General features: G+C 44.9%; 1 protein-coding gene across 2 annotated transcripts in view; it reads left to right on the top strand.

Moving 5' to 3' along the window:
• Window positions 1–9,552: 9,552 nt before the first annotated feature.
• The window catches only part of LOC145356964 (putative helicase MOV-10), a 62,556-nt gene continuing 50,165 nt past the window's right edge, over window positions 9,553–21,943 (top strand). For both annotated transcript variants that reach the window (XM_080209984.1, XM_080209983.1), the window contains exons 1-3: window positions 9,553–9,845; window positions 15,318–15,417; window positions 20,575–20,723. In XM_080209984.1, the coding sequence (XP_080066110.1) occupies window positions 9,709–9,845; window positions 15,318–15,417; window positions 20,575–20,723 (386 nt within the window). In that variant the 5' untranslated portion in view covers window positions 9,553–9,708. The remainder of the gene's footprint in view (window positions 9,846–15,317; window positions 15,418–20,574; window positions 20,724–21,943) is intronic.

Genomic DNA, 21,943 nt, shown 5'->3' with positions numbered 1-21,943 from the left:
TGCACAAGGACCCCGAGGTCCCTCTGTACCGTAGCATGCTGCAGTTTTTCGCCATGTAAGTAATAGTCCTTCCTACCATTATTCCTATCAAAGTGGACAACTTCACATTTGCCAACATTAAATTCCATTTGCCAGTTCCTGGCCCATTTGCCCAGCCTATCTAGATCCTTCTGCAGACTCTCCACACCCTCCGCGCAATTTGCCGTTCCACCAATCTTGGTGTCATCAGCAAATTTCGACACCATACACTCGGTTCCCTCCTCCAGATCATCTATATAAATGGTAAATAGCTGAGGCCCCAGCACCGACCCCTGAGGCACTCCACTAGTCACCAACCGCCAATCTGAATAGCACCCATTGACCCCCACTCTCTGCCTCCTATTTGACAGCCAATCCCCTATCCACGCCCATCACCCTACCCCCAACTCCATGCCCCCGACCTTCTGTAATAACCTCTTGTGAGGCACCTTATCAAGCGCCTTCTGAAAATCAAGAAACACCACATCCACCGGCTCTCCTCTATCCACCGCGCTAGACACATCCTCATAGAACTCCAGTAAATTTGTCAGACACGACTTCCCCTTAACAAAACCATGCTGTGTCTGCTCTATCAAACAATTCTCCTCAAGATGCCTCGCTATTTTCTCCTTGATCACTGATTCTAACATTTTACCTACAACAGACGTTAAACTAACCGGCCTATAATTCCCTGCCTTTTGCCTGCCACCCTTCTTAAACAACGGCGTAACATTAGCCGTTTTCCAATCTTCCGGCACTTCCCCGGAATCCAGCGACGTTTGGAAAATAATCACCAAGGCATCCACTATCACCTCCACCATTTCTTTCAGAACCCTTGGATGCATTCCATCCGGTCCTGGGGACTTGTCCACAATCAGTCCCTCCAATCTGTCGAGCACTGCCTCTCTAGTAACAGTTCCATCGCCACTGCGGCTTTTAAAGTCAAAGCATGTTCAGCAAGCAACCTTCTTTGGATGGCCTCATTCTAGAGACCACAAACTAGACGATCTCAAAGGATATCTTCTAATGACTCAGCAAACTCAATGTTGTGTTAGCCTTTAAACTCTGAATGTTGTGCCAGTCTTTTTATGTTTGCCACAAACTGAGCAATGCTGTCGCCTTTCTGCAATGATCAGTAGCTTTGGAGAATGAGAATCTTCAAGGGTCTTTGTCGAGTCATTGTAAGTTTTGGTTCCTTGCTTTGCTGGGTGAACTAAGCTCCAGAGCAAATTGAAGGTATTACTTTCTATTGTACTGAGAAAAGCTGATACGAGCAACTTATTTACAATTTTATTCGCTTGTGTAAAATACTGAAAACACTCTGCATCAGAAGTCCATGATTAATTTTCTTCATTGAACGACCCCATGGACCATAAATGACTCGTTATTTCTCTGCAGGCACTAGCTATTCGAGACTGCAGTATGTATCGTTTTACTGTCTCCCCAGTGCTCCCCTTTTTACCCTGAAGACCGTTGACTCAATGTATTTTTGTTTTTTTAAACATGCTCAGGCATACAGCGAAGCATCCACCCTTTTGAAATATACCAGATCTCTACTGGAATCTCACTCTTCTCTATGCGGAAAAACTTCCTCTTTTAAAACCACGCAGAGAGCTTTCTTAGTACTTTATTTCCCTGCACTGGCACTTCAATCCTTCATCCTGTCGCTGCTTCTTCCCAGGCTTCTAATATTCAAAGTGTGAATACCTGCAATGTTTTTCCTTTCTCGATGTTCTCGATGAAAAAAAAATCCCGATTTGTTGCCAATTTTCTTTTTCTAATATCCTAACTATGTTAAGGGTTGTAGGTCAAGGCACTAAATTGCCTACTGCTGCTCCTCACTCTTATGAGTTCGACACAAAAAGAGAAAGATATAGTTTACACACGTAGATTCAAACCAATGCCTCTTCTTTCTCAGAAGACTAAGGAAATTTGGCATGTTAGCTACGACTCTCACCAACTTTTACAGATGCACCATAGAAAGCATTCCTTCTGGTTGTATCACAGTTTGGTATGGCTCCTGCTGTGACCAAGACTACAAGGAATTACAAAAAATCGTGAATGAAGCCCAGTCCATCACGCAAACCAGCCTCCCATCCATCGACTCTGTCTACACTTCCCGCTGCCTCGGCAAAGCAGCCAACATAATTACGGACCCCAAGCGCGACGGATTCCTCTCTTCCACCTCCTGTCAGGAAAAAGGTACAAAAGTCTGAGGACATGTTCCAACCAACTCAAGGACAGCTTCTTTCCTGCTGCCAACAGACTTTTGAACAGACTTACCTTGCATTAAGTCGATTTATCTCTACACCTTAGCTATGACTGTAACACTACATTCTGCACCCTCTCCTTTTCTTCTCTGTGAATGATATGCTTTGTCTGTATAGAAACAATACTTTTCACTGTATGCTGATACATGTGACAGTAATAAATCAAATAAGAAATCAAATCAAATGAAAGTTTATTGTAAGATCTGTTGCCTGTACAGAGGACAAATTGCACGTAAAACAGCAGCCTTTGTAAATGGCGAAAAACTGCAGCAGGCGACGGTGCAGAGGGACCTCGGGGTCCTTGTGCATGAGTCGCAAAAACCCAGCCTGCAGGTGCAGCAGGTGGTCAGGAAGGCAAATGGGATGCTGGCCATCATAGCGAGGGGGATTGAATATAAAAATAGGGAGGTCTTGCTGCAGCTGTATAGGGCACTGGTGAGGCCGCAGATGGAGTACTGTGTGCAGTTTTGGTTGCCGCACTTACGCAAGGATATTTTGGCCTTGGAGGGAGTGCAGAGGAGGTTTACGAGGCTGATACCGGAGTTGAGGGGGTTGAACTATGAAGAGAGGCTGAATAAACTAGGCTTGTACTCGTTGGAGTTTAGAAGAATAAGGGGAGATCTCATTGAGACATATAAGATGATGAATGGGATGGATGGGATAGAGGTGGAGAGTCCTCAGAAAGGACAGTAGGACTAGGGGGCACAGCCTCAAGATAAAGGGGGGGCAGTTTAGAATGGAGTTGAGGAGGAACTTCTTCACTGAAAGGGCGGTGAATCTCTGGAATTCTCTGCCCGTTGAGGTGGTGGAGGCTGCCTCGCTAAATATATTTAAGACGTGGGTTGATGGGTTTTTGATAAGCGAAGAGATTAAGGGTTATGGGGAGAGGGCGGGAAAGTGGAACTGAGCCACGACAGATCAGCCATGATCTTATTGAATGGCGGGGCAGGCTCGAGGGGCTAGATGGCCTACTCCTGCTCCTATTTCTTATGTTCTTATGTAACATCCTAATGACATTGCCATCAAATCACATGATCAACTCTTGAAGCCATCAGCAACCACTAAAGTAATTAACACTATCCATCCTATCTATGCCCCTCATAATCTTACCCACCTCTATCGGGTCCCCTCTCAATATTCGCTGCCCCAAGAAAACAGCTTCAGCCTACCCCATCTTTCCTCTTAGCCCAGACCCTCCAGCCAGGCAGCATCCTGGTGAATCTCCTCTGCACCCTCTCCAATGCAATCACATCCTTTCTGTAACGTGGTGATTAGAACTGCACACAGTACTGCAGTTGCCGGCATCTCCACACCTTGTATTCAATGCCTTGGCTAATAAAGGCAAATATTCCATATGCCTTTTAACCACCTTATCTACCTGCGCTGCTGCCTTCAGGGATCTGTTGAGATGCTCTCCAAGGTCCCTTTGAGCTTCAGTATTTTCCAGGGTCCTACTATTCATAGTGTAATCCTTTGCTTTGTTAACCCTCCCCAAGTGCATTACCTCACACTTTTCCAGGTTGAATTCCATTTGTCACTGCTCTGCCCACCTGAGCAGTCCATTGATACCCTCCTGCAGTCCAGAGCTATCCTCCTCACGATTTAACACTCAACCAATTTTCTTTATCATGCCCCCTATTTTTAAGTCCAAATCATTAATGTAGACAGCACACACGACATTCCCTTAACAAATCCATGCTGACTATCCCTGATTAATCCCTGTCTCTCCAAGTGCAGACGAAACATCTCGAGGCCTTGCTCATCATGGCCAGTGACTTCAAACAGGCCACGCTCAAGAGCTTCCTTCCAAGATACTACTAACATGACTCTTGTTCCACCAGAAGCCCAAACATCCTCGACCACTTCTACACAAATGTCAAACATGTCAATGCTCTATCATCCACCCACACCAGACCACAAGGCTGTGCTGCTGCTCCTTGCATACAAACAAAAACTGAAACAGGAGCTCCGATAAAGAAAGTTGTGTAGCATTGGTCTGAAGAATCGGATGACTCCCTGTGGGACTGCTTCGACTTGGTAGACTGGTCAATATTCAAGAACTGAGCGAGAAGACTGAATGAGTTTGCCACTACAGGAACAGATTTCATAAGTACGTACGTAGAAGACAGCATGTCAAAGAAGCTAATCTGAGTGTTTCCCAACTGGAAACCATGGACAAACAGGGACATCCATGTTAGAATGCAACCAGTGACAACTTTGTATTGGATGTAATGTGACCAATGGTGACAAGCTGTAAGGGTCAGCTGACCCAATAAACCATGGAACCAATTACAGAGTGATGTAATAGTCAGCTGACCAACTGACTCACTATAAATAAGAACCTGTTTGGAATTATGGGAAGCTTGGAGTGGTCCAGGGCTTTGCCCCACGTTTGGAGTAATTAAGTTTCTTTATTGAACCCTTTCTTTGATTTATAAGTTGGAGTAAGTTTTGTTCTATTTTTATTGTCTGCATTTAACAAGTTATTTCTGATGAAACAGTCCACTGCCTACTGAAGTTCAGGTCTGAGGCATTCAAGTTGGGTGACTCTGACCTGTACAAGAAATCCAGATACAGTCTACGGGGAACCATTAAAGATGCCAAGAGATAATACCTGACCAAGCTAGACTCCCAGGTTCACCACACAAACATCCACCGATTAGGTCAAGGCCTACACGACATAAGAGGCTACAAGGTGAAGACAAATAGAATCGCTGACAGCAATGCACCCCTCCCCAATGAACTCAACGCATTCGATACCCATTTGGAGCAAGAGCTCAGCGAGAGCACGCCTTCCACCCAGGAAGCCTCGGTCGAACAGCTACCGGAGGTCACCCATCGCAGATTCAGGTTGGCCTTCTTAAGAGTCAACTCACGGAAAGCGACTGGTCTGGATGGGGTCCCTGGATGTGCACTCAGATCTCGTGCAGACCAGCTGGCAGGGTATTCTCCTTACTCCAATCTGAGCTCCCTACTGTCTGCAAGGTGGTGACCATCCTCCCTGTACCAAAGAAAAGCCAGGCAGTGTGCTTTAATGACTATCGTGTGAGCTGTGTTTCTGAAGGATATGAAAAAGTTGTTTAATCTTTTGACTAACATTCCTTCATCCTTTGATCCTTTAATAGCATTCTTCAATGACTGTACCAATCTCTCCGTCAACCCATTGGTGGAAGGATGATAAAATGCAGTTCTGGTAAGCCTAATGTCGGACAATGGTTTCTGAGATAGGCCAAGCATTCCCTTGACATGAATAGAGTTCTCTTATCACTAAGTAATTGCCAGTTTGCCAAACGGTGCAAATACTTTTGAAATTTTGAGTCCGCGATTGTATTAATCGTCTGGTATTACCATCGATGTACTCGCTGGAAGTTTCTCTTTTCTTTTCCCACTTCCAACCCTCCAAGTGCTCCCAGGATGGTGATTGAGTAAAAAAAATTAAGGAACAGTCTGGGATGCTTATTCTCAATTTTAAACTTAAAGTATACCCTTAGCAAAGGCTACAAACCCATTTCCAAAAGCCAGATTTACCCTGCTTCGATTGATGGCAGAGTTGTCTCTTAAAAATCGATCCTTGACTCGAGTTCTAGATGTGAATTGTTTCTTCTGTTTTTTTTTAATTGGAAAACTGTCACCATTGCCAATTTTGTCTTTTTCTGTTGTGCGCTAAAGTGGTCAGCTCGCTTTAGCAGCAAAGATAAAAGAATGAAAAGGTTGCCACATGGTGGGGCTTCATTGGAGAGACGTCACTTCCTTACAATCAAGGATGGGAACATCTTCAGAATTCCTCTGATGCTGTCACCACGTAATCATGTGGCACACCACACAGAGATACATCATGCCTGGGTCACTGTCTGTGTGGAGTTTGCATGCTCTCCTCTTGTCTGTGTGGGTTTCCTCCATAAGAAGTCTCACAACAACAGGTTAAAGTTCAACAGGTTTATTTGGTAGTAAACACCACTAGCTTTCAGAATGCATTCCGAAAGCCTGTGGCATTTACTACCAAATAAACCTGTTGGACTTTAACCTGGTGTTGTGAGACTTCTTACTGTGTTTACCCCAGTCCAACACTGGCATCTCCACATCATGGGTTTCCTCCCACAGTCTGAAAGACATGCTGGTTAGATGCATTGGCCGTGCTAAATCCTCCCTCAGTGTACCTGAACAGGCGCCGGAGTGTAGCGACTCAGGGATTTTCACAGTAACTTCATTGCAGTGTTAATGTAAGCCTACATGTGACATTAATAAAATAAGCTTTAAACAATACATAACACCTGTTATTTGTGAATCATTTCATAATGTTTCTGCAAAATGTGATTGGATGTTACGGAAATTCAAAAAATGACGGGGGTTAGAGGAGAGGACAAGGGTTGGAGTTACTGACCACATGTAATTGCTTCACAATTCTGTTGTGTGATACCCCAGCTGTGAAACAAGACTTTAAAACTCAAACTGTGATTTTACCAAAATCTGGAACTTTATTGAAGCAGAGTATTTAAAAGCAAAGCCATCTCTCAGTTCAGCAAACTGACACAAAAGGTAACCCAATTTTTTTTTCCAAAAATATACTTTATTCATAAAAATTTCAAATAAAGAACATAAGAAATAGGAGCAGGAGTAGGCCATCTAGCCCTTCGAGCCTGCCCCGCCATTCAATAAGATCATGGCTGATCTGTTGTGGCTCAGTTCCACATTCCCGCCCTCTCCCCATAACCCTTAATCCCCTTGCTTATCAAAAACCTATCAACCAGCGTCTTAAAAATATTTAGCGAGGTAGCCTCCACCACTTCAACGGGCAGAGAATTCCAGAGATTCACCACCCTTTGAGTGAAGAAGTTCTTCCTCAACTCCGTTCTAAACCGCCCCCCTTTATCTTGAAGCTGTGCCCCCTAGTCCTACTGTCCTTTCTGAGCGGGAAGAGTCTCTCCACCTCTATCCTATCCATCCCATTCATCATCTTATACGTCTCAATGAGATCTCCCCTCATTCTTCTAAACTCTAACGAGTACAAGCCTAGTTTATTCAGCCTCTCCTCATAGCTCAACCCCCTCAACTGCGGCATCAGCCTAGTAAACCTCCTCTGCACTCCCTCCAAGGCCAAAATATCCTTGCGTAAGTACGGCGCCCAAAACTGCACACAGTACTCCAGCTGCGGCCTCACCAATGCCCTATACAGCTGCAGCAAGACCTCCCTACTTTTATTTTCAATCCCCCTTGCTATGAAGGCCAGCATCCCATTCGCCTTCCTGACCACCTGCTGCACCTGCAAGCTGGGTTTTTGCGACTCATGCACAAGGACCCCGAGGTCCCTCTGCACCGTCGCCTGCTGCAGTTTTTCGCCACGTAAGTAATAATCCTTCCTACCATTATTCCTACCAAAGTGGACCACCTCGCACTTGTTGCCAACATTAAATTCCATTTGCCAGTTCCTGGCCCATTTGCCCAGCCTATCTAGATCCTTCTGTAGACTCTCCACACCCTCTGCGCAATTTGCCGTTCCACCAATCTTGGTGTCATCAGCAAATTTCGACACCCTACACTCGGTTCCCTCCTCCAGATCATCTATATAAAAACCATTGCGAATCTACATGTCTTTGCATTGCAAACAGTGCAGAATTAAATCTTTTTACAGTTCTATACAAATTACAGTCATAACATTTCAAACCTGAAAACTATATACATGCCTCAAAAATTACTGTGTGCCGTTATTTCTCAGATTGGCACACAGTTGCGCAGGTCGAGGGTGTTCTGCAGTTCCCGGGCCCTCGGTCTGCCTCTATTAAAAGGCCTTACAGTCTGGCCTTTCCCGAACCACCTTTTTTCCAAAAATATACTTCATTCATAAAAATCTCAAGCAAACCATTGCAAATCTACATGTCTTTGACCTGCAAACAGTGCAGAATTAAAACTTTTTACAGTTCTATACAAATTACAGTCATAACATTTCAAACTTAAAACTAGCAAACTGACACACAAAAGGTAACCCAATACTGTCCTCAATGCAGCCGCTTTGAAAAGACTAAATTGGACTCTAATGGGTGCAGTTTTTATTTTGTAAGAATCCTGGTTGCCGGGGGCTGGAATCAGTACAATCTGTCTCACACCCAGCCCCCTGCTCCCACCAAACAATGAGCTGATTCTATAACCCTCCCCAGGTGTGTATCTGATCTCTCCTCCTGCTGGTTTCAGGATGTCGATGGTCTGGCTCTGAAACCTTAATTGCTGAACGGTGCAGTTTTATTCAGCGGTGCAGTTCACTCGGGGCGATATTTTTCAATGGGCTGTTTTGAGTATGTTCTGTGCCCGGAGGGGGGGATACAACTTTATCCAAAACAGGGGGGGAAGAACAATTCTGCTGTCTTTGGCTCACAACTGGGCAAAATTGTTCTCGCAGAAACACACACTTTCCCCACATGATTGAGACCTGGTCCAGTATAGGAGATTCTCGTTTGTGGCTAAAATAGAAATTTGATATTTCAGTCGCGCGCATTTAGAAATGTACAAGTTTGTTGCTAGACTTCGCGCGTTGTATATCGAGCTTACATTTTACACATCGGCTTTATAATTTATACCGCAGGGGCTATACGGTATTTCTCTAACTGCCATTGCAATATATCCCAGGTTATTGCACCCTCTCACTCTGATTTTTATTGTAATATATCCCAGGTTAGTTGCACACGCACTAATTTCCATTGCAATATGCCCCAGGTTATTGCACCCTTTCATTCTGATTTTTTTATTGTAATATATCCAGGTTATTTGTACCCTCACTAATTTCCATTGCAATATATCCCAGGTTAGTTGCACACTCACTAATTTCCATTGTAATATATCCCAGGTTATTGCACCCTTTCATTCTGTTTTTTTATTGTAATATATCCAGGTTATTTGTACCCTCACTAATTTCCATTGTAATATATCCCACGTTAGTTGCACTCTCACTAATTTCCATTGTAATATATCTCGGGTTAGTTGCACCCTTTCATTCTGTTTTTTTATTGTAATATATCCCAGGTTATTTGTACGCTCATTAATTTCCGTTGCAATATATCCCAGGTTATTGCACACTCACTAATTTCCATTGCAATATATCCCAGGTTATTGCACCCTCTCACTCTGATTTTTATTGTAATATATCCCGGGTTAGTTAGACCAAGACGGATCTAATATTTTAGGGCGAGTACTTCTCATTTCCTGAGTGTAGCTGCGAATCAAGCGTAAGTTTCACTTTCGTTTCTCATGTCTATTTAGATTCGGTTTTCAGGAAACCAGATGAGTTGATTCGTTCCTTTCTTCCTCCTGGCAAAATTGCAAATTTCCTTCAACATTTGGAACCCGCCCCTCCTTTCATTTGGTTGTTTTGTTGGGTTCTTCATTCGGCGCTAGCAGTCATTTAAAAAAAACACACACAGAGCAAGTCAAGATGTCCCGGAAAATTAGTATGAAAGACAGGCGTATGGTGGGAATGAAGTTTATAAGTTTCCTAAACGAAACCGGCCGGCAAGAGGAGAACTGCAAGGAGACGCTGAAAGACATTTACAATTCCGAATTCCGGGGCAGGTAACATCATATTTACTCAGTGTCCATACAGTTCACAGTTCCCCTGCTGTATAATTGCTACTTTCCCGTGGCTACGCTTTCAGAATGTTGCGAAACGCTATTTGAAATGTGATCATTGTTACACTGAGTGGATACAGCTGAGAGGCCTCACTGAGCCCTTGGCAGGGTCTATTTCAATTCAAATCCTCCTTACCTAGGTGTAGGAGGGAGGGAGCTGTTTGTTGGCTGTTAGTGTGAGATGGGTTTGTGTTCTGTGATCTTAGGGGAGTTTCGCTTTGTGTTCCTAGGCTGTTGTGTGGAGCACTTTTAAAACTGTATTCTTCAGCTGAGTTATAAAATGTCATAGTGGAAATGGTCGCCTTTGCTCAAACAAGAAATTTAGACAAAAAATACAGCTGTCATCTTAACTTTCCCTTCAATATTCTTACACTGTCTACTCTTCATTTCCCCTCCTCATTTCACTTTATTTCCTGGGTAGTCCACTCTCCAGGTTTGCTGTCCCCTGTGTAATCATGGACTGAACTTCTGCACTGTAGGATTCTGCTGAGTCTGCACCGACCATAATCCCACCCAGGCTCTATCCCCATTACTCCATATGTTTACCCTACCTAGTTTCCCTGACACTAAGGGACAATTTAGCACGGCCAATCCACCTAACTAGCACGGCTTTTGGACTGTGGGAGGAAACTGGAGCTCCTGGAGAAAACCCACGCAGACATGGGGAGAACATGCAGATTCCACACAAACAGCAACCCAAGCCAGGAATCGAACTCGGGTCCTTGGAGCTGTGAGACAGCAGTGCTAACTGCTGTGTCACCCTGCTGCCCAAATCTGCTGCATGTCCCTCTGGCAAACAGTATTTTCTGGATCCAAAATCAAAGGCAAATTCTTGTTCTGAACATGGACTGGGTGAGCCAAATGGTATCCTTGGGTACTGACTCTGTATAATCTGGATGTGTTTGAGGGGAAATTTGGATACACAAAAGAACAGAAAGGAACAGCAGGGTGAGATTCAGTTGAAAAGGAGTGGGAGGAGGCTTATGTGGAGCATAAACACTGGTATGGAACAGCTGGACTGAATGGCCTGTTCCAGTGCTGTAAATGCAATTGGGGTTAACTCTTCCAATAAACCATCCCAATTTCTCGTGTACACTAAAGTGGCAAAGATTCACTAATTCGAATGTGAACTAGCAACTTGATGAAGAACTTCCTTTTGTTGTATAATCTGGGGGGGACTATGGTGTCGTGGTATTGTCACTGGGCTAGTAATCCAGAAACCCAGTGCAATGCTCTGGGGATCTGGGTCACAATTTCACCACGACAGATACAAATCTGGAATTAAAAGTCTAATAATGACCGTGAAACTATATGTCGATTGTTGTAATAACTCATCAGTAACACCCTGCCATCTGTGACTCAGAGAATTCCTGCAGAAGGAGGACATCCAGCTCATCGAGTCTGCACAGACTCTGACAGAGCGTCTTACTTAGGCCCTGAGCTAATTCCTGTAACCTGTGCACCTTGGGGCACTAAGGGACAATTTAGCATGGCCAATCCACTTAACCTGCACATCTTTGGAGTGTGGGAGGAAACCAGAGCACCTGAAGGGAACCCGCACAGACACAGGGGGAATATGTAGACTCCATACAGACAGTCACCTGAGGCCAGAATTGAACCCAAGTCCCTGGCACTGTAAGGCAGCAGTGCTAACCATCGTGCCACCCACTCCCAATCCAGACTCTTAAGTGCCTTCTGAAGCACCCTTGTGGGCAATTAGGAATGGACAACAAATGTGAGCTCAACCAGCGACCCCACATCCCACGAGCGAATAAAAACAAAACTGGTCAAGATGGTGGTAGCTAAACTGTCTGCTGCACGGTTGTGCATGAGTGAACGCCCCGCCTTTGGGTGGGACACTATTACATCACTTAATGTCCACATCAGCAAGCAGTCCAAATTCCACCTCCCTTTATCTTCCTTTCCTTACACTCCACATTGCAATGCAACTTACCTTCAGTGTGATTGTGTTCACATTGTTTCATAGGACCATTATAAACCCTGACACACAAGGAGATGTTAGGGCTGAACTTGGAGGAGGAGAGCGAATGGGAGAGAATTCCAGAACTCCAGTAAAAGCAATGAAATGTTTGCATATATGTAGAAGCTCGTGTGATCACAGTGCTTCCCAAAGCATGTCCTCCCCGCTCCCTGCTTTTTGAAATAGTGGCCTTGGCTTAACACCTTATCATTAAAGGTGACACCTCCTGCAGTGCTGTACTGGAGCACCTTCCTCACTGCTTTTTTTTGGTGGAAAAGGTTTTAAACCTCTTGCTAATTTAGCACTGTGAGTAGTCTGACCACATCAGGTTAAAGTCCAACAGGTTTATTTGGTAGTGTGCACTGTCGGAGCGTTGCCCCTTCATCAGACAACGCTCCAAAAGCTCGTGCTACCAAATAAACCTGTTGGACTTTAACCTGGTGTTGTGACACTTCTTAATGATGAGGTGTCAGTATTCAGAAAGTCAGTGGATGAGGATGAAGGTGATTGGAGATTTGTTCAGACTGAGAATGATTTGATAGTCCTTTGGTATCTGATCACAGCTCATTTTGAGTAGTCTGATGAGAAGAATTAGGTGATGGAGTACTGCGTATGGCCCATCGTGTCTACTCTGCCATTCCATACAATCATGGCTGATTGGGGGAGGCGATGACCCAGTGGTATTATCGCTAGACTATTAATCCAGAAACTCAGCCAATGTTCTGGGGAGCCAGGTTTGAATCCTGCCCACAGCAGATGGTGGAATTTGAATTCAATAAAAAAAAAATCTGCAATTAAGAATCTACTGATGACCATGAAAACATTGTCAATTGTCGGGAAAACGGCCACAAGTTTTTGTGAGGAGCTGAAGAATATCAATATTAGCAGAGAAATGGTTTTGGGGAAATTAATGGGATTGAAGATGGATAAATCTCCAGAGCCTTTTAATCTTCACCCCAGAGTATTTAAGCAAGTGGCCTTAGAAATAGTAGGTCCATTGGTGATCATTTTCCTAAATTCTGTGGAAAGGTTCATACAGATTGGAGGGTAGCTAATGTAAGCCTGCTATTCGAAAAGAGAGTCAAGAGAGAAAACAGGGAGCTGTAGACCAGTGACCCTAACATTGACACGTTGACAGTATAAGAAAGAACATCCTATTAAAATACGCATTTACTACTTGCAACCCCCACCCATCAGAACATAAGCATAATGTCTTTAGGATATGCCATCTCTTAGAGAACATTATCACGTACTCAACTAGACTCACACCCCAACCCGGCTCAGCAAGCTGGAGCCTGTGGTTAATCTGTTTTGTCAGTTTGCTTCCATGAGCTGTCTCTCTGCCATTCTTGCAAGCTCAATTGTTCATCTTGCCCTCTACAGTAGACATTAACTCTTTAATACCTCAGTGGCCCGAGAAATACTAGGTCCATTGGTGGTCATTTTCCAAAATTCTGTGGAAAGGCTTGTACAGATTAGAGGATAGCTAATGTAAGCCTGCTATTCGGAAAGAGTCGAGAGAGAAAACAGGGAACTATAAACTATAGACCAGTGAGCCTAATGTTTACAGTAGGGAAATTGATAGTGTCCATTATCAAGGTCTTCATAGGTCACCAAGATCTGCGTTTGGAAAGCAGTGGTATAATCAGACAAAGCCTACATGAATTTACAATAGGAAATCCTGCTTGACAAATCTACTGGAATTCTTTGAGGATCTAACTCAGAGAGAACTGGCAGATGTGGTGTATTTAGACTTTCAGAAAGCTTTTAACAATGTCTCATGTAGCAGATTACTATGTAAAATTAAAGCGCATGGGATTGGGGTGGTGTTTTGAAATGGACAGAAAGCTGGAAGCAAAGAGTTGGAATAAATGGAATAAATCAGGCAGGCAGTGACTAGTGAGGTTCGGCAGGGATCTGTGCTCGGACCCCAACTGTTCATATTATATATTAATGATTTGGAAGAGGGAACTCCAAATTTGCAGATGATACAAAGTTGGGTGGGAGGGTGAGCTGTGAGGAAGATGCAGGGTTGCTTCAGCTTGATTTGGAGAGGCTGAGTGAGTAGGTCTGTATGTAGCAGATGCAGTATAATGTGGATAAATGTAAGGTTATCCACTTTGGTAGCAATAAGAGGAAGGTAGATTATTGTTTGAGTGTAAGTTGAGAGAGGTGGAAACTCAGACCTTGGAGTCCTTGTGTATCAGTCGCTGAAAGTAAGTGTGCAGGTACAGCAGGCAGTAAAGAAGGAAAATGGTATGTTGGCCTTCATAGTGAGAGGATTTGAGTATAGCAAAAGGGATGGGGATGTTTTGCTGCAAATTGTGTAGGCTGTTGGTGAGGCCATGCGTGGAGTATTGTTTGCAGTTTTGGTATTTTCATCTGAGAAAAGATGTCCTTGCAATGGAGGGAGTACAACAAAGGTTTACCAGCTGATTTCTGGGATGGCAGGTGTGTCACGTGACAAGAGTTTAAGTTGGTTAGGATTATATTCACTGGAGTTTAGAAGAGTGAGAGGGGATTTCATAGAAACTTACAAAATCCTAACAGAGTTAAACAGGTTAGTTTCAGAAAAAAATGTTCCCAATGGTGGGGGAGTCCAGAACTAGGGGTTATAGTTTGAGGATAAGGGGTAAACCTTTTGGGACTGAAGTGAGGCAAAATTTCTTCACCCAGAGGATGGAGAATGTGTGCAATTCACTACCACAGAATGTAATTCAGGCCAAAATGTTCTGTGTTTTCAAGAAGAAATTAGATATTGTTCTTGGGGCTAAAGGGATCAAGGGATATTGGTGGGGCTGGGGGAGATCAGGATATTGAATCTGATCAAAAGGAGCGGCAGAGCAGGTTTAAAGGGCTGAATGGCCTGCTCCTATTTTCTGTAAGCAGTCTCACAACACCAGGTTAAAGTCCAACAGGTTTATTTGGTAGCCCGAGCTTTCGGAGCGCTGCCCCTTAGGGCAACTCCACATCATGCCTATTGTCTGTGTATGTTTCTATATATTGGCACCTCCATGGGCAGGTGTCGTCTCCCCCCTCCCCCAGCCACCCCGCCATGTGGCATTGAGTCGTATAACAGAATGAGTAGCGTGGCCCTGGCAAAGGGAGGGAAAATCAGCGGTCTTCCTGCTGTTGCTGCGTACGTGTGTGTGGACATTAAGGACAGGATTGAGCCGGGCTGTGTTGCCTGTTCTTGGCTGGGCAGAAGTGGGCACTTGGTGATGAGTCAAGACCCTTCAGTGCCCATGGGACTTTACCACAGTTTGAAAGCAACCCACCCATTGAAGAACTGACAGTCGGATGCACCTCTGGTTCTGTAGTCAATGGAGAGCAGTATTGGGCTGGGTTTTCATCCTGTGTGAGTGAGTTAAAATTGCCCCTCCTGCCCTGTGTAACCATGGTTTGATTACTCTGTGTGTTTTCTTTTCTTTCAGAGATGGCATCATAAAGGTCAATTTCTCGAGTGTAATTTACGCTCTGTGCAAAGCGGGGAAGGCCCGAGTAACTAATTCTACAATCTGCTTTGGTTCTCAGGTACTGTACAGATGACTTCACTGTAAACCCCATCCAACTTCCAAAGCAGGGTCGCTGAAACCTTTCTAAGTTGCAGTCAAACCCGGGGAGAAAAGTTGTAGTGGCATTGGGGGAGGGGAGGGGGGTGCGGCTTGTGTTATTCGCTCTTGGAACACTTCTGTTTACTCTATTTTCACATGCTGTGAGCAAAAATAGTGTCAATTTGGATAAACAGGACTGTCGAGAGGTGAGGAAAATACGCTGGTGTTTATCCTGCCTCCTGCTATTTTTGTAACCAATAAACAACTCTTTGACTGACATTGGAGAGGCATCTGATTGGGTAGTAAAGTGTTTGCCTGCTTTCCCATTGGTTATGGGGGGAGGGTGCATTGGTGGGGTGGACATGTCAGGGAGCCAATTGTAGGACAGTGGGGGAGGGGGTGACAGTTAGAGGTGCAATGACATCCTTGCTAATGCTCCCAACTCGGGCGGAAGCCTACACCAGTGGGGGTGTAGAGTGACGCATTGTTGACGGCGCATGGTCTTCTGAACACCATCCCTCCCCTTCCACCCTCTGTTCTCCTTGCTGAGCTGTGTTTTGAAACTTGTCCTCAGGATGTGGCAAGGCCCTCATTTATTTTGCCCCATGACTAGTTGCCCCGAGAGGTGGATTGGTTTGAACTAGTTTGCAGCCCTTTCCTGAAAGGGCAGGGGCAACTTCAGAGGCGAAGGGGCTGGTGTCTCACACACAGGCCAGGCTGGGTGAGGACACTACCTTACCGAGTGTCTGAGCAAAGAGGGAGGAAATCATCTTGAAGTGAGCCTCCCAAGTCTGTTTTCTGTGGGCCGCGAAAGTCCTGGGAACAGAATCCTGACACCAAAGGGATTTGGGAGAAATGGGTTAAGGCAGGAGTTGTTTACGCCCCCACTGCCACCACCCTCCTCCAGAACTGTTCTAATTAAATATAATCTGCAGCATGTTTGTGTGGGCTGAACCCTCTGGGGAAGGGGGGAAGCGAATCTGTTGTTGGAAGCAGTGAAACATGAAGATTTAGTAATGCCTTGGTTCACTAAATACATGAGAATGTGTAGATAAGGTATACTCTGAATCAAGGACACAACAGTTGTGTCCAGGCAGCTTTTGATTGACTCTGGGGGAGTACAGATACTGTATTGCTGCAGAGCGGCTCCAAGCAATAAGGAGTGAAGAACAGATTTTCCCCTCTGTAATACACATTGGATTTCTGTCTCAGCTTTCTATGTAATAAAGCATCCCAAGGTACTGCACTGGAGTGTGATCAAACACAGTTTGAGACTGACACATTAGGATAAGTGGCAAGAGGTAAAGAAGTGTCCTAACAAAAGGAGAGAGAGAGAGAGACTTGGGGAAGGACATTCAGAGCTTAGGGCCGAGGCAACTGAAGGCATTGCTGCTAGTGAAGAAGTTATTATAATCGGGGAGCTCAAGAGACCAGAAATGGACGAGTGCAGAGGTCTCGGAGGGTTGTAGGGCTGGAGGACATTACAGAAAGAAAGGGGAGCTGGGTGAGGCCGTGGACTGATTTGAAAATAAGAATTGGTTTTTAAATCAAGGCGACACTGGACCAGGAGCCAATGGCAGCCAACAAGCATGGAAGTGATGGATGAAGGTGTTGCGTAGATATAAGACAGCAGAGTTCACAACTTGAGTAAAGGGTTGTCACCTCACTCAGAAAGATGTTGGTTCCAAAGTCCGCTAGCTAACAAGAGAAAATGATTTGTGTCTTGTGTTGCCATCAACACAAGACGCATCATTGCTTAAGAATCTAATTATAAGTATTTGTCATATTAGATTATTTATGATGATGGAAGTTTTTAGATGTTTTGAAAGCTGATTCTCTGGTGATGGTGTTGCTGATGGTGGCAAGGCACTTTGTTACTTCCCATGTGATAAGTATACAATGTGATTAGTCACAAGATTCCAGGGGGGATGAAGAGAAACGGTGATGCCTGGCTAAGCTGGGTGGAAAGTTAACTTGCAGGTGGTAGATCTTTCCAAGCAGCTACTGCCCTTCTAGATGGTACTGGTCGTGGAGAAAGCTGTGGCAATTCGCTGCAGTGTATCTTGTACTCGGTACTCAGCTACGGCCACTGTGCACTGGCAGTGGAGTGAGTGAATGTTTTAAGGTGGTGCATGAGGTGCCAGTTGAGTACCCTGGGTATCCTGTGGCATCCAGCCAGATAAGTGGGGCATATTCCATCATTGACATGTGCCCTGTGGGTGTGCTTAGGTAGCGGTCACTCACTGCAGAGTACTTAGCAGCCGATTTTCTCCAGATGGCCGTGACACTTACGTATCTGGTTAAGCTCAGTCCTGGCCACACCTTTGAATGTCAAGTGTGGGGAGGGGGAGCAGATCGATACTCCCTTGTTTGCAATGGCTATTGCCTGCCATTTGTGGTATGTAACATTCATGTCATACTTATAAGCTGAATGTTGTCCCGGTCTTGTGCATTTTGCTGGCAATCACATCGCGTGATCGGAGGTGCAACACATTCTAACCTGAGCAGTCAGTCCCTGAATTGCAATCTGTTATTTTACATCCCCTTACTAAGCCACTGTCTGCATCATCGGTTTCGAATGTACAATCATCCTAATGTGGCTGGAACGAGTGACTCATACATCAGTCACCCTGTTTTTATGTTAGTGTAGCTAAAGTCAGAAACCTCCCCGTATCTATGTTTTGAGGACATTCTGCACCCCCCCCCCCCCCACATCACCACCACCATCCTCAGTTATTTAATTAAATTTTAAGGAGTTTAATAACAAGATGTGCCTTGTGAGAGTGTTCGCATTGTTCAAAGAATGATTCAGAACAGAACAGTTGGGTTCTGTTTTTTTTTTAATACAAGGACACCTGAGTAGTGATTGAGACCAGGAAATCCATTCTCGTCTCTGCGCGTTTCCTGTGTTCATTTTTACAGTTGTCAGCTTTTTACGGTTTATCCTTTTTACTTGGTGACACCTTAGCAACTGCATAGTTACTCCCCCTGCATCAGACTTGCTGACTCAATAATGCAGCAGACTGGCAAACACTCAGAAAGATGTTGAACATAAGAAATAGGAGCAGGAATAGGCCATCTAGCCTCTCGAGTTGAATTGGATGCATGTTTAGATTTGCCAGTCTTTCTAAACTGTTTGAGTGTTGTGTTTGCAGTAATTCCTCAATCCAATTCAGTGAGTCTCGTTGCTCACTTGCTAAGTTTCAGTATTATAAGACAACAAAATATTGGAGCAGAATTAGGCCATTTGGTCGATCGAGTCTTCTCTGACATTCAATCTTGGCTGATATGGTTCTCATCCCCATTCTTCTGCCTTCTCCCTGCAGCCCTTAATCCCCTTGTTGATCAAGAACCTATCTAACTCTGTGTTAAAGACACTCAGTGACCTGGCTTCCACAGTCCCCATGAGAGTGTGGGTGGGATTTTCCAGCCACACTTGCCCCAAGACCTGAAAATCCTGCCTGAGATCAACAGATCTTTGCACGGTCCATGAGCCGACCGCTACAGTGCTCATGGTGGGTGGGGCGGGGCCCGGGAAAATTCCAGTCTGGTTTCAGTCTCCTCCTCCATCCCATCATTGTTTTCTCTCCTCTGCTAATTTGCTGAGATAAAGTCCCAGCTCTTCATTCCTCTGGCTGAGCAGATTTTGTCCAGGGCCTCAACCATTGGCTGGGACGTTCCTTCTTTCAGCAAGGGAGGTGAAAATTTCCAATAAGGATGCGATTGAATTTGGTTGCGAGTCCCCACCACTCTTCCCCCTCCCCCTCCATTAGCCAAGTCTGAGTCACACTGAGGCCTTGTGCCCTGCTGCAAAGATTTATAGAGTCGTAGAGGTTTACAGCCCACCTTGTTCAGGCCGCCCCTTTTTTTTTGAAAACCCCTAAGCTAGTCCCAATTGCCAGCATTTGACCCATATATCTCCATACCCATCTTACCCTGTAACTGTCTAAATGCTTTTTAAAAGACAAAATTGTACTCGCCTCTACTACTACCTCTGGCAGCGCATTCCAGCTACCGCTCTCTGTGAAACAACTGCCCCTCTGGACCCTTTTGTATCTCTCCCCTCTCACCTTAAACCTATGCCCTCTAGTTTTAGACTTCCCTAACATTTGGAAAAAGATATTGACTTGAACCCTACAATCCAGTCTGACAGTCCAGTGCGGGACTGAGTGAACGCTGACCTGCCAGTCTTTTGGATGAGATGTGTAATCAAATCCATCCTATTGAATTAATCTACTGTTCCAAACCCCTGTATTTGGGTTGCTCCAACATAGTAATGATGCTGCATCGCCAGGGTTTTTAAACTTAATTTTGGAATGTGTATCTTGCACATCGGGGAGGATGGGGGGAGGGCCTCAACACTAATCCGTCAGAACGGTTAAATTACATTTGATTGGGAGTGTATTCCCCTGAACATTCAGTAACCAACCTGACTCCTGCTTAGTGGTGTGGAGAGTGTCAGCACCCACTGTACCACAAAAATCAGAAGCAGGCCATTCGGCCCACCCAGTTATTGAATTTTGGAACTGTCTCCCCCTAGTTTTAGATTCCTCTATGTGAGGAAAAATCCCTCTCAGCATTCACCCTGTCGAATCCTTGTAGGATCTAATGTTTCAATGAGGTCACCTCTCAAGGTTAGTGGCCCGACTAGCTCAACATTTCCTTATAAGATAACCAGCTGTCCAAAGGGGGCGATCTCACCGTTGTGTCCTTCTGGCCACTAGGCGGAGAGAGCCGAGAAATCAGGTTCGCGCCTGACTTCTTGTCTTCCGCGATCTTACCGGCATCGGATCTCAGCCTTGCACCTGAAAAAGGGCGTGATCGTTCTGGTGGGCAGGGTTGGGGGGTAGGTCACAAAGGCCAGCTATAGCAGCAGATATACTGACAGATCTCTTGCACGTGCGCAATTGTGGTCTCTGCAGCTATTAGCTGGCTTTTGGGCAACTGACGAATTTCAAGTTTGTCAATTTCTATTTGTCAGTGTGGTAAAATTTTATTTTTAAGTCTCCAAAAAAAGGCATAAATTTTTCCCGTCTTCACACTTGTTTGGTGCCTGGAATGTTTTTGGTGAGATCGCCCCCAACGACTTCATGTAAAGTGGAACTGTCTAACTTCCAGTGTCTTGTCTCTTTCCTAGTGGAGAAGAGTGGTGTATGCCGACCAGTATTATAACCCACGGTCTGGCCCCGCAGACAACCTGGGGACAGCATCACCTCCGGCCCTTGTCCAGGAGCCTGGGAAGAGGGGCCGTGCCAAAACCATCATCCGTAAGCTGAAACAGGACAGGTAAAGTGTGAGCCCTTCCAAACAGAGATACCTCACCGGGGCTTTGTTTTCTGTTTGTTCTCTGAAGGTGCTGATCCCTGCTGGATTTCACAGCCAGCATAATTAAGGACCCCGCGCACCCCGGACATTCTCTCTTCCACCTTCTTCTGTCGGGAAAAAGATACAAAAGTCTGAGGTCACATTCGACTCAAGAACAGCTTCTTCCCTGCTGTCATCAGACTTTTGAATGGACTTCCCTTGCATTAAGTTGATCTTTCTCTACTCCATAGCTAAGAGTATACACTACATTCTGCACTCTCTCGTTGCCTTCTCTATGAACGGTATGCTTTGTCTCTGTAGCACGTAAGAAACAATACTTTTCACTGAATGTTAATAATAAATCAAATCAAATCTTCTCCATTTCTGGTATGTTGCCTGAAGGGCAGTAATTCAGAGTGATTGCTGTTGGGCTGTTTTGACCTTGGGGAGCATCGTGGATGAACCAATGCTGTCCTCAGTTCAACCCCTGTGTGCTTCCAGCAGCAGTCATTAGACTGTGATGGGGAGGAGCAAGGTGCCTGATATTCCTCCCACTGGCACTGAAGGCAGTTTTAACATCACCACCTTGTCTCTATTAGTCAAGAAAAGATTGGTGATGAAACCAAATTCTTTCTGTGTGGCTCAGAATCACTGTGCCCACCAACAGTCAACTCAAGTTTACTGTTTATCATACTGTGAGTCACACAAACCTTCAGGAATGGGGTTTGTTGAGTAATCCCAGAATTTCTACAATACAAATGGAGGCCATTTGGCATATCGTGTTTGTATTAGCTGTTCAAATCTGCAACTCCCCTTGTTCTACCCCGGTTCCCCTACCTTCTCCCCGTAACCCTGCACGTTCTTCCTCTTCAAATAACACCTTATTTCCCTTTTGAATTCTTTAACTGAACCTGTTTTCACCGTCATCTCAGACAGAGCATTCCAAATCTTGCTGAGTGAAAAAGTTTCTCCTCGTACCTTCATTGCTTCTTTTGCCAGTCAGCTTAAACCCTCTCTGGGTTCTCGAATTCTCCATAAGTGGGAATAGTTTCTCCTCGTCTGCTCTGTCCTGGCACTTTATGATGGTGAGCCTATAACAGAGCCAGGCATGAGATGAAGAATGTGCCCAGTGTTGGAGGGCTTTAGGAACAGTGAATCCAAACTGCCTATTCCTCCTGTGCACATTACTCCTCTCACTGCAC

Source organism: Carcharhinus amblyrhynchos, chromosome 22 (genome assembly GCF_965287045.1).
Source record: "Carcharhinus amblyrhynchos chromosome 22, sCarAmb.v2.hapA, whole genome shotgun sequence".
Classification (NCBI taxonomy): domain Eukaryota; kingdom Metazoa; phylum Chordata; class Chondrichthyes; order Carcharhiniformes; family Carcharhinidae; genus Carcharhinus; species Carcharhinus amblyrhynchos.
This window is presented reverse-complemented; position numbering and strand designations above follow the sequence as displayed.